The following is a 12018-nucleotide window of genomic DNA, read 5'->3' as shown; positions in this document are numbered from 1 at the left end:
TGTTTGAAGAAGAAGAAACAGCCTCGCCTGCCTCTTCGACCCATTGCATCTCGAACTGAAAACCAGCAGCAACAGCAAGGAAAAAGGGGAGAGCGGGCTGTTGTATCTTTCCCGAACAGCAAAACAGCAGCTAGAGGCTGCTGCGTCTTTCCTTCAACCTGCAGCAACAACAGCAGCGACCAGCAAGTGTTTCTTCGTTCCGACCGACAAACCAGCAGCAACAGCAAGGAAAAAGGGGAGAGCGGGCTGTTGTGTCTTTCCCGAACAGCAAAACAGCAGCTAGAGGCTGCTGCGTCTTTCCCTCGGTCTGCAGCGACAGCAGCGGGCAACAAGGCTGCTGCGTCTTTCCCTCGGTCTGCAGCGACAGCAGCGGGCAGCAAGGCTGCTGCGTCTTTCCCTCGGTCTGCAGCAACAACAGCGGGCAGCAAGCTGCTGTGTTTTTTTCCCTYGTTTGGCAGCAAACAGCTGCTGTTTTGGTTCGTGCGCAATGGGAGATCAAGCAGCAAAACAGCTACTGTTTGGTCGCACTGCAGACGGATTTAAAATCAGCTGTAGGGTCACGAAGAAGCAGCCGTAGCCGCTGTTGGGACTGCCATTTTCAAYCTTGTACTTAAACCTTCGGGATTTCTCCTAAATCCTACGATGTGAGTCCACTTTTATCGTTAAAATCATTATACTTATATTAATATTGTGTTTTATGCCTCAAGTCTTAATGCCTAGATAAAAATAACTATTTTAGATGAATCATATTTTGGTCGAAGGAGATGAACTCGGATGAGCCCGTTAATGAGGGAAATTGGATTGGGTAGATGGTTTTGATCACCTTAGGTAGAATAACCATTCCTTTGATTYACTTCATTAATGGCTATTTTGGTGAAATTCTTGAGTATTGATCTTGTAATCAATAATATAAACATGGTTAGATAGTATTTTGATTGTTGGAATAAAGATTGAATCCAAAATATGGATTTTAGCCTATTTAGTTGGTGAATTTGACAGCACCAAATCTACCCGAGATGCTGTTTTGAATGTGCGATAACTTCTTAACCGTAGCTCGGCTCGCTACGATTCTGGACATTTTAGAAAGCTTATATGTAGATCTAAACCTGTCCTTTAGACACTTTTTAGAAATAAGACTTCTAGGTTGGTTATATTTGCGTCTCAAAACTGATAAAAAGTTAAATTGAGCTGTGAATTATAGTGCCTAAAAGGAGTTTAAATTAAGTTTGGTTAAGTTTTTGTCGTCGGATCTTTATGAAACTTTGGGTACATATTACAGGTGTTAAATAAGCTCACTTGGTCCTTCCATCCAGAGTGACCGTTGGTCGATGTTTAGACGTATATCGACGTAGAGCCTAAGTTGGCTCAATTTTTGAGTATCGAAAAGCACTGTGAGTTTATGGGGCTACTTAACTTGCTAATTGCTAGACATGTGTTATCTATTTGCTACTTGCTTCCACACTCATCCATGTTATGCTTAGGGTACCTTTTCAAGTGTACCACTCGAATGTAATAGGCCTAGTGGCATGGAGGATCATTCCTTTGTTTTCTTGTGTGAAGGATGGTGTGAAGTGGAGTTAGGCATTGTGATTATTGTGTAAATTCCAAACCACCTTCACGCCCCCACTCGGAAATAGGCATTGTGATTATTATGTAATTACCGAGGTAAAGAGCTTATGATCACGGCCGACTACATGATTGGTTTAGGTTGATGTCGATGGTATTAAACCTGTGAGTGATGCTCTATAACGTTAATTCATGACTTACTTTGTGTCTGTCATAATCAACGGTAAATCGGGTCTCCCCCGTCATCTTCGGATGTCTCGACTCTCCCACGTATTATTTATGACTCATTTTCTATATATATAAATATCGTACGATACTACGTTTTTATTTATATTTATATAGTGCATGTATATCGTTTTATTTTATTCGTGGGAAGGATGGTGTAAGTTGGTGATAGGCATTGTGATTATTATGTAATCACCAAATCATCCTCTCACTTTCACTCGGTAATAGGCATTGTGATTATTATGTAATTACCGAGGTAAAGAGCTTATGATCACGGCCGACTACATGACTGGTTTAGGTTGATGTCGATGGTATTAAACMTGTGGGTGATGCTCTATAACGTGGATCTATGACTTACTTTGTGTCTGTCATAATCAACGGTAAATCGGGTCTCCCCCGTCATCTTCGGATGTTTTATTGTCCCACTATGAGTTATTCAGGTCTTACTGTCTCTATTCCTGTTTAAAGTTACGTCAACTATTTGCATGTACTTTTTTTATATATGTTCCTTTATGTTTACGTAAACTCTTTGTTTGGACTCACTAGGCGTAAGCCTAACCCTCTCTCTTTCTTGTTATATTTACTTTTTAGGTTCCTTTAGCGGTGGGGCTCTAAAGGGTCGAGAGGAGCGTTGGTTCGTGAAAGACTCTTTTGTATTTATAGGCTTGTTACTTTCGAGCGTTGCGTTTTGATGTTACGACTTTTTGGAGATTGATAGAAATACTTGTCTTTAATCTAGAAAAAAAAACCTAGATTAGTAGGTTGTTATTTATCTTCTCTGTAGCGGAATTGTAAACGCTATACTATTACTTTTGTTGGATAAATTTTATATAAAGATCCTGGCTCTCGTTAAGTATTTTCGTTTTAAATTACCTATTAAGGTGTTGAAAGTTTAGGGTGTTGCATTAAGCCACTACTAAACAATAATGTATAGTTGAACAAATAAATTGAGTCCCATTAAGCTCATTAAGCTGCTAACAAACATGCCCTAAGGACACTATTGTAATTTTCATGAAATGGAATGAGAACACTTGTGGCAAGTAAAAGATCTTTCAATTGTTAAGATTATGAGCAAAATGTTCATTAGTTTTGGAACGAATGGAGTAAGAGCATAAGATCACGTACTCATGAAGGCGTTTGTAAAACTAAAATCCAAGATAAAGTAAAGTACCACATTCCAGACATGAGTGAGTCCTTCTTCAGTACCTAATCGAGCCATCCCAAAATCCGAAAGCTTGGCATTCCATTGATCGTCTAGAAGAATGTTGGAAGATTTGAGATCTCCGGAAATAATCTACAAAAAAACAAAGTTAGAGGTCTTGTAAGCATGTCCATTTGTAACAAACTATTTTCCCTTCTTGTTTTGGTATGGCAAGTCGTTAAAGTACCTGAACGACCGGATTTTCATGTAGGTATGCCATGCCACGAGCAACATCTTGAGCCACTTTGAGTCTCATAGTCCACGAGAGAGGTGTTTTGGACCTTGTAGATAAATGATATTCCACGCTTTTATTAGGCATATATTCGTAGACTAAAAGCCGTTGTATTCTTCCTTCATTCTCTTCAAAACAATGGCCAACGAATTTCACTAGGTTTGGATGCTCAACCACCTCATAGTAACTCAACTCACCCACCCACTGTTTGGGTCCCTGTTGCAACATAATCAAGAAAACCAACGAAACGGATGAACAGAGATGAAGAAAAGGCAATGTTTGAAATGTACCCATAATATTAAACTTTTGACCAACAAATTACTACAAATTTAAGGGCCTGTTTGTTAGCAACTTAATGAGCTTAATGGGACTCAGCTTATTTGGCAGCTATACATGACGGTTTGGTAGTGGCTTAATGATATAGAAGGTAACTTATTTTCTAGGGGGGAGCTTTATGCCGAAAGCTAAGTCTTTTCAAAACATGTCCTTCCAATTAAAAAATATGCTCGTTCCATCTATAAAAAAAACCTTCACAACTATACAGATAGATTAATCCACACACAGACAACTTTATCCATACAACCAACCAAACAGCCTTAAAGGTGGTTATTCATTCATACTTCTTGAAGCCATTTTGTAGTATTCTCATCATCTTATCCTTCGTAAGAGAGGTCATCAAGTGAAGAACACATAAAAGATCATCCATCAATCTCACTTTTGGCATTTAATCAAACAAGTTGTGTACGGATTCCTCCATGACTCCACACCAATCTGAACAGAGGTTTCTACAAGTGGATATAAATCAAACTTGCTAACAAGTAACAAATACTACTAATTCATCTTCTAATTCACAATAATGCGTATTGAATTGATCAAGAATTTAAAATACCGATAATGCATCAATGGATTTCCTGCAACAATGAAGTTGGTAACAACTACAAATAGAAAAAGTAGTAGGTGCTAATCAAATCAATTTAAACAGAAATGGGTTTAAACTTAGAAATACAAACAGAGCAATTGCGATATTAGAAAGAGGAATGTTGAAGAAGACGAACTTACCTGCGATGCTTTAATGGCGTCCTTCACAACCACCTCGATTTCATCAAAAGGATGATCCGAACTCTTTATCACACCTCTGTACACTAACCCAAGTCCACCCTCTCCAATTATGGAAGCCTGATCAAAGTCATTAGTCGCTTCCTTGAGGTCGGCGAACGTGAAAACCCTCAGATTGCTTGTTTTCTGGGCCAAATTTGAGAAGATGGACACCTTTGATTGAGAATCGGATACGGAACGATTTAGATCCGAAGAAGCAGTATAAAAGGTCTGAGTTGAAGTCGATTTCGTTTGAGTTGTTGTTTCATATTCATCTTCATGGAAGGAGAAGGATAAACATCGGCAATGGAACACCATTCTTGTTCCTGCAAATCAAACCCCAGAATTCAATATGATTACAAAATTTATGAAACGATTAAAGAAAACAAATATATCACCATCGTTTCTTTGTCGTCAATTCATCGTCCACATGCCACCATATGTGAACTGAGGACTTTTGAAGGTGGTGACATAAAATGACTTATTGAAATGTAAAAAGTCTTTGAAAAAAAGTTATCCCATTGACTCATTGACTTTGGTTGTGTCCGACATCGATGCTTTTCCATAAAAATATTTATCAATTTATTATAAGTCAGAAGAGTTTAACTTTTTCAAAAACTCCTTATTATCGATTTAGCATCGATATAAATTGTTTATTCGAACACTCAAAAGTGCTTATTATTGGTGTCATACCATAATAAATCAATAATTTTTTTTATAATCAATTGTTAAAAAACATTCCAACTTATTATTGGATTTGTCTAAATTTTCATCTTATCCCCTTAAATTTTCACTTTATACCCTCTTTTAATACATTTTTTCATTTTAAAACCTTAATATATTTTTAACTCTCGTCAAAACAATCAAAATAGCACATTAGTTTTTTATATGATTCTATATGAGATTTCACTGGGGACGTATCCAGGAGAATGTCCTATAATGTATGTTATTTGCTGACAACATTATACTGGTAGGTGAGTTGGAACTAGTAGAGCGCAACAACGGAGACACAAGGCACGCGCATTAGCCGCTCCAAAACCAAAGGGTGTACAACTCCACATCAGGGATCAAAGGACACCTTAAAACGATAGTTTCAACTTGCAAGTATCTAGCTAGACTTGATGACGTAATACGTTGCATACAAACAATTAAAGTAGATTGCAGCTACGAAGGCGTTGTGTGACAAGAAGGTTCTGCTAAACTAAACGGAAAATTTTACAAGATAACCATCTTACGAACTATATTGTATGGGTTAAAGTGTTCGCCTACATATAAGAAGACTAAATATCGTGAGAAATTAAAAATGAATTCTTCAAATAGATTTTTTTTCGAATTCTTTTTAATGATTCAAGTTGAGCCTACCTTTACAATCTTCCATTTTTTACGATATTTAGCATTCTTATTGAAGCTCGTCGGATTTGAACTGAGTGAGCTGTTGCCTAATCGGATGAACTCAGTGGACTACGAGGATGCTGACATCATAAACTTTAAAAGGCAAAGAACTGGCCAATTGAGTCATTGCTACCTCTCGACTTCAAGCCTTTCATGTTCACAAAGCCACAACAGATTTTGCAACCTTGTAAAGAAGATAGGCAACTAGGAATGTTCGAATATGCGATTCAGGGCATGTTTGTTAGCATCTTAATAAGCTTAACGGAACTCACAGCTTATTCAGTAAGCTATACATGATTGGTAGTGGCTTATTGATATAGAAAGTGGCTTAATCAGTAAGCTTCTAGAGCGAACTTTATGCAAAAAGCCTAAGTTTTTTTAAACCTGCACCTCGCAATTAAAAAACACGCTCCTTCCGTCTATAAAAAACCCTCCTAAACGAAAACTTTCCCGATCTATACCGACAAACCCTCCTAAACAAAAACTTTCCAGATCTATTCCATCTATAAAACCAATGAAACAGCCCCTCAGAATGGCAGTGAAAAGGTAGAATCATCTGAAGAGGAACGACCATAATTCGGCTATAGCAGCTTCATTACATACCCAAAATTTCCAAAAGATAACTGGTTCACGAGTAAGCTGTACAGAAATTAAAGCCTCACATGAATTCAAATCCAGTAGCGTGCTAACTTTCTTCGATGGTTTGGTCTTCTTTTGACTCCCCCTTGTTAGATGCCAACCCTCTGATTTTCACATCATAGTAAACTTCCTCGACCCTTCTCAAATCATACTTCATTCCTGTAACAAAGATAAAGAAACAGGCAAATAATCATCAAATATACCACCAAAGATTAACAAACATTTTCTTATAACGACATTTGCAATCTTCAAAGGGAAGGGAAAAAAGAGAGTTTTTTTTGTGACAACTTTGATGTTTGCCATATATTTACTTGAGATTTTCTTTAGCTGGAAAAATGTTTCCATGGATACCGATATATGCATGAAGAAACTATCCAGTGAGGGCATGTAGAGATAACTTACCATCAAACTTTTTGCGTAAGAAATCATTCCGGAGATTAAGCAAGCGGAATGAAGCATGAAGGTCTGTTAAGAACTTTAAGACCTTTCTTGGGCAATCATAATCCCCGGCTGTTACTTGGTTCACGACATACCGAGGCTGCAAAATATAGTTGCTTGGTTATATAAATTCCATTATTACAGCAACATAGTCAAATACATTTGTTTAACTACTAGCTAGGAAAGGATGTCACATAAGGGAACACTACCTGCACATTGCAGCTCATTAAAATGATATTATTATGTCAAAAACTAAATTGTTTTCAAAAGTTATTAGAGGATCGGTAACTTATCAAAAAAGGAAACATTTCACTTATTTGGGACAACCCAAAATGAAAATTGTTTGTATGTATTTGAGAAGAATGGAGTATTAAGTTTAAGCCAAAATAATCTGGATAAAACTATTTTTTGCGTCAAGTTTTAGACATCAGTCTGTAACTCCAACAGATAGATGAATATTAATAAACATAATGCAATCAACTAATGTTACAAATTCATGAAATAGCTTCCAAAACCGTCATGGATATGCACCACTTGTTAATGCTCTTGAAAACCATAATAATTCATAAAAGTTGGCCTTTCACATGCGGTATGTTAACTTACGATCATCCATCAGGTTTATCCCCCTGGTTATGTAATTAACTACTGATTACCACAGTTCAATTGTATCATACAAACTTGCCAATAATTCACATCAAAATAATCAAATTCTGTGAAATTCTTACCAACTCATTCGACATAAAGCAAATTCCTGCAAAAGGAAGTAGATTAGTAAAATTGCAACATATACAAGTTATGCAGCAAACTAAAGTACGTATGCAGCAAAGGAAGAACTTCCATGATCCCTACACTTTGAAGTCAATGCAGAAAAACAGTAAAATGAAAAAGAACAAATCTATGGCAACAATAACTGACCAATTTCTTCCCCTTTTCTGAGAGAGTGCATAATTGGTAAGAGTTGATTATAGACAAAACAATGATGGCGAGTTTGTTTGTTGCCACATGTTTGCCCAGTAAAAAAACACAGAACTTCAGTCACTCACCAATAAGATAGTCTTCAACATCAAGGCCAAACTCTGAAGCATTCACTGCATGAACCATCAAAAGCAATAGCACTAATCATGTGCTTGTAAAGCACAAGTTAAGAAAAAGAGAGAGAGGGAGACATGGTGAATTAGCAGTATATATAATAGCCTCTCAAAAGTTAATTAAAGTTCAGGAAAGTACATAGTTAAGGACAATTTTGAATACCAGATCAGACCCACATGGTGACCAAACAGAAATTGGCTCCACAACGATTGTTCTAAAACAAAACAATCTTCTAAGTTGGATGGTTTTTATGACGATTTTTATAGTATGGCAACCAAACAGAAATTTAATCAAGCACATTGATACGGAATGAATTAATCTCATATCCTACTATACCTAACTATGATGATTATATCAACACCTTAAAAAAGTACCGACTCAAGAGATATAGCATAATAGTTAGTTTCCTGTGCCTGGACTAAAAACAATTATATCAACACCTTAAAATATTTTTTACATCTGCCTATTATCGCTACCAAAAGAAAGTACAAATTAGAACTTACATCCTAATTTTTCCTCCACCTCTGTATGTATTAGAAGGCTTCCTGTTTCTAGCCAATGCATAAAAGCCAGCAGAGAGACCACCTGTTGTGTCTCAGTTCTCCAATCACCATGATACCTGTTAGCAAAACCAATAAGCAATAGTAAGTAAATATGAAATCAATAAATGAAATATATTTCCCACTGTTGCACTCACCTATAGTATTGCCCAGGCCTTTCACGAACAATTTCTGCTAGACTACTGAAGAGCTGCTTCAGTACATCAATCTGGGTCTTAGCATTCTCTAGAACCTCTAATGGTAACAAAGAAAGGAAAGAATAAGCCAAGAATATGCCAATCTCATTTTAAACACCCTTCGTTGGGTAACATTCCTAAAATGCTTCTTTCTAAAGATTCAGCATAAGTTGCACCCTAGAAATGAATGTTGGTAATTAATTTGATTGACAACGATAACTGTATAATAAATGTTCATGAAAAATGTCTTTCTTTTTTAACACCCAGGAATTATCTATCCAATTCCAGCTGGGTTAAGTGAGTTCTAACATCCAAAATACCAAAAAAAAAAAATGAAAACCCTTTCAAAGATGACTACTTCCAACAAGTTTAATACTCAAAACATCATGTGGGAAATATAATAAGTCATCGTTCAGTGGCACTGCATATAGTTTAGCAAATCACCAAGACATGAAAACATACATTTAGATTCCAAAATGATATCAACTACAGTTAACAAAATTACTCCTGTTAACAAAATTTGTTAAAACGGGTATATGCCAAGTCTTAAGTCAGTTTTATCTAATGCATTTATTGTTAGTCCTTCACAAATACATTGAATTCATTTACATTTTCCTTTGGTGAGCAAGAGAAAGACCAGTAAGGTTACCCCTACACCCTTATAATGGACCAGAAAGTCACTTTCGGATCAAAAACAACTCCTTGCAAAAATAATGGAAATACTATGAGTAAATTACCAAACACTCTAAATCTCCATCTTCAATTGTTCACAATAATCAAATGAACTCTCTCCTGCTTATGGCCTAAGAGAAATAGCAAAACAGCTAGTTCCAATTAAGTTGAATTGGACATGTTAAACAAACTACTGCATAGTTCTGCGGATTGCTTTCAGAAAACTCGCAATGCATCCAATCACAGGTTTCGCCCTAAATCGATCCTGTTTTATACGTATTATAATGTATCATCAAATTAACATGTCATCCCTCCGTTCCAGAAAAAACAAGAACGAGACAGCACATGAACATCACCTAAATTACCAAAAGCGGAAGACATTTATAATTTTAAAAAACATAAACAAATACCAGGGATCGGCCGAGATTGATGAACAAGAAGAAGACTAGAGTACATCATCCTCGTCGTCGATTCAATCTCCGTCGCAACAGCCCTAATGCGGTCACGTAAGCTTCCGGATTCTTCAAGACGGTTACGAAACTCATCAAACTGCTTCTCCACGGCAGCGACAGTAGGGGAAGAGTCACCGCCTGCCATTGAAGATGAAAAACTGTTGCAGTGAATTTTCCGGCAAGTGACGGTGGTGGAGTTCGGAGGAGGAGAAGCGGTGGCGGTGCGAAGGGAGAGGAGGGTGATGGGGTTAGGGTTTAAGGAACGATGGCAGACAGTGGTTGTCAATACTAATGCGGTCCGAAAGGCAGACTTCATCATCACTTTTATGTTTTCTGTTTGAAATGGCATAATTTGTGTTTTTGACTCTACTCTTTGCATTACATGTTTGTACATTGTGCTTTTATATTTGTACATTTTTCTATTTTGTTTAGTCATCAATTCTATATATTTTTAAATGAAAATTAGCCCAGAATATATGAATGGTGTTAAATAATTTTTTATAATTTATTTAAAATATAAAAAGTAATGTTAATGGGTTGCGTTGGGTTGAAGTTTTGAACTGTTTACATCATGTTTTCGACCCATTTAAAATATTTTTATTTTATTTTATTTTTAATTATAATATCTAATATTGTTTATGAAACATTGAAACCCTCTCGTTTCCGGGTTGTGAAATCCCAATAAAGTAATAATCTATTTGTCCTTCTCCAAGTCTCCCTCTCGTCTGCCACCAAAGCTCCAACAGAACAACACAAAAACGGTCAATAGTTATCAAAGGGCTTGGCCCAGTGGTATGTGAGTCATTGACCTCTTAGGAGGTTAATGGTTCAAACCTCACCAAATGTGAGGAGGGTGTGTGAGTTTATTTGTTTTATTTGTCGTATATAATTATATGCTTAGAAAAAACAGTCTATAGTTTACCTCATCGGTCTCCGCCTCTCGTCTTTCTCTCGTCGAACACACAAAATTTCAATCGGTGCGGTTGTACGAAATCAATGGAACTCACTGATTTCTTCTCATTGTTCCAGTTTTAATTGCAAATAGTAACTAGTAGTTTATTCAAACTTTCATAGAACTAAATAGTCTAATCTTTTTTTTTCTATTTAAAATTTTAAAATTAAATGGGTTAACCCAGGTCCAACGCATTTATTTAACAAGTTGGGTTGAGAAAATCATAAACAAATTAATCCGTTTGTCAACCCATTTAGGCAACAGGTTAGTTGGGTTGAGGAAATCATAAGCAAATTAACCCGTTGTCAACCCATTTAGGCAACAGGTTGGTTGGGTTGAGATTAAATAGATTAGGTTTGGTTGGGTTGAGATTTTCAACCTATTTAATATATAGGTTGAACTCGAACTCACCCCAATTTGACCTATTGACACCCCTATTTCATAAGCCACCAAGGATATTTCAGAAGCCATCCATCAAAATCATATTTAACTCAAAATATATATGTTGCAAGTTACGAAATGGGCATTTACAAAATATTGGTTATTTTGGTCTTAACGAAAAAAAAAACGTGGGCTAGAAAGGGTTTAGGAGGGAGACATTTAACCGTTTATTTCTCTTTTTAAAACACAGTTGTTTAAAAAGGTTTCTTATGCTGTAAAGGACACTTTAGAATTATATTGTCGAATGACTGGTATTATTCGAGCAAGCAACCTATAGGTAACTATTTTGGATTACTCTAAATGAAGTGTTTAGATGCTTGTTACATAATTAGAGGTGGAATTAGACAGACGAGGCAATTTATTATTTATGTGTTTTAAATAATCAGATAATTCTTGCTAGGGGTTTTCTAACCCCACCCTCTCCTTACAATTTTATACACCCCCATATTAAAAGACAAAAAAAGAACAACTAAATGGCAAAAATTAATATTTTCATTTTTAACTTTTTTATATTTTAACTTTTAACCTTTTACTTTTTTAACATGTTTTATATTATTATTAATTAATTAAATATTAATAATACATATTTCAAATATAAATTAAATTTATTAATTAAAACTTTGATTTTTCATGTTAAATCAACATATTCACGAGTAAGAATACGTTCTATATAATAATAAAATATTAATAATACATATTTTAAATATAAATTAAATTTATTAATTAAAACTTTGATTTCTCATGTTAAATATTAAAAATATTAAGTCAAAAAATATTCAATATTGGGCTTATTTCAAAGGTATTGACGCGACGATTATAATGGTGTAACTTGTTAAAATTAAAACGTATTTTTTAAACATATTTTAATTGATATACGATTATGTATGT

At 35.6% G+C, this 12018-nt stretch overlaps 2 protein-coding genes across 2 annotated transcripts in view; both read right to left on the bottom strand.

Moving 5' to 3' along the window:
- Positions 1–4761, bottom strand: part of LOC112520475 (serine/threonine-protein kinase PCRK1-like) — a 6382-nt gene extending 1621 nt beyond the window's left edge. Inside the window, exons 1-3 of the mRNA XM_025128898.1 lie at positions 4284–4761; positions 3180–3440; positions 2963–3085 (exon numbers count right to left, since the gene is read on the bottom strand). Of these exons, the coding sequence (XP_024984666.1) occupies positions 2963–3085; positions 3180–3440; positions 4284–4637 (738 nt within the window). The 5' untranslated portion in view covers positions 4638–4761. The remainder of the gene's footprint in view (positions 1–2962; positions 3086–3179; positions 3441–4283) is intronic.
- A 1507-nt stretch (positions 4762–6268) lies between these two features.
- Positions 6269–10065, bottom strand: LOC112519317 (translin). Its single transcript, XM_025127370.1, has 7 exons — positions 9696–10065; positions 8575–8671; positions 8381–8496; positions 7832–7876; positions 7514–7539; positions 6753–6888; positions 6269–6509 (listed from the first exon to the last, which is right to left on the bottom strand). Exons 1-7 carry the CDS (start codon positions 10054–10056, stop codon positions 6397–6399), a joined length of 894 nt encoding a protein of 297 aa, XP_024983138.1. The 5' UTR covers positions 10057–10065; the 3' UTR covers positions 6269–6396.
- Between the last annotated feature and the right edge of the window lie 1953 nt (positions 10066–12018).

Source organism: Cynara cardunculus (genome assembly GCF_001531365.2).
Source record: "Cynara cardunculus var. scolymus isolate 2C chromosome LG 10, CcrdV1, whole genome shotgun sequence".
Classification (NCBI taxonomy): Eukaryota; Viridiplantae; Streptophyta; class Magnoliopsida; order Asterales; family Asteraceae; genus Cynara; species Cynara cardunculus.
The sequence above is the reverse complement of the archived record's forward strand: the minus strand, read 5'-3'. Positions and strand labels throughout refer to the sequence as shown.

Bases quoted from the DNA above. Each gene is read 5' to 3' on its own strand.
- LOC112519317 (XM_025127370.1), bottom strand. From the start codon at position 10,056: ATGATGAAGTCTGCCTTTCGGACCGCATTAGTATTGACAACCACTGTC. The intron at 8,672-9,695 runs GTATTTGTTTAT...TGTTACCATTAG, and splicing joins TCAATCTCGGCCGATCCCTG to AGGTTCTAGAGAATGCTAAG. The intron at 7,877-8,380 runs GTAAGTTCTAAT...TGGTTCATGCAG, and splicing joins GGTGGAGGAAAAATTAGGAT to TGAATGCTTCAGAGTTTGGC.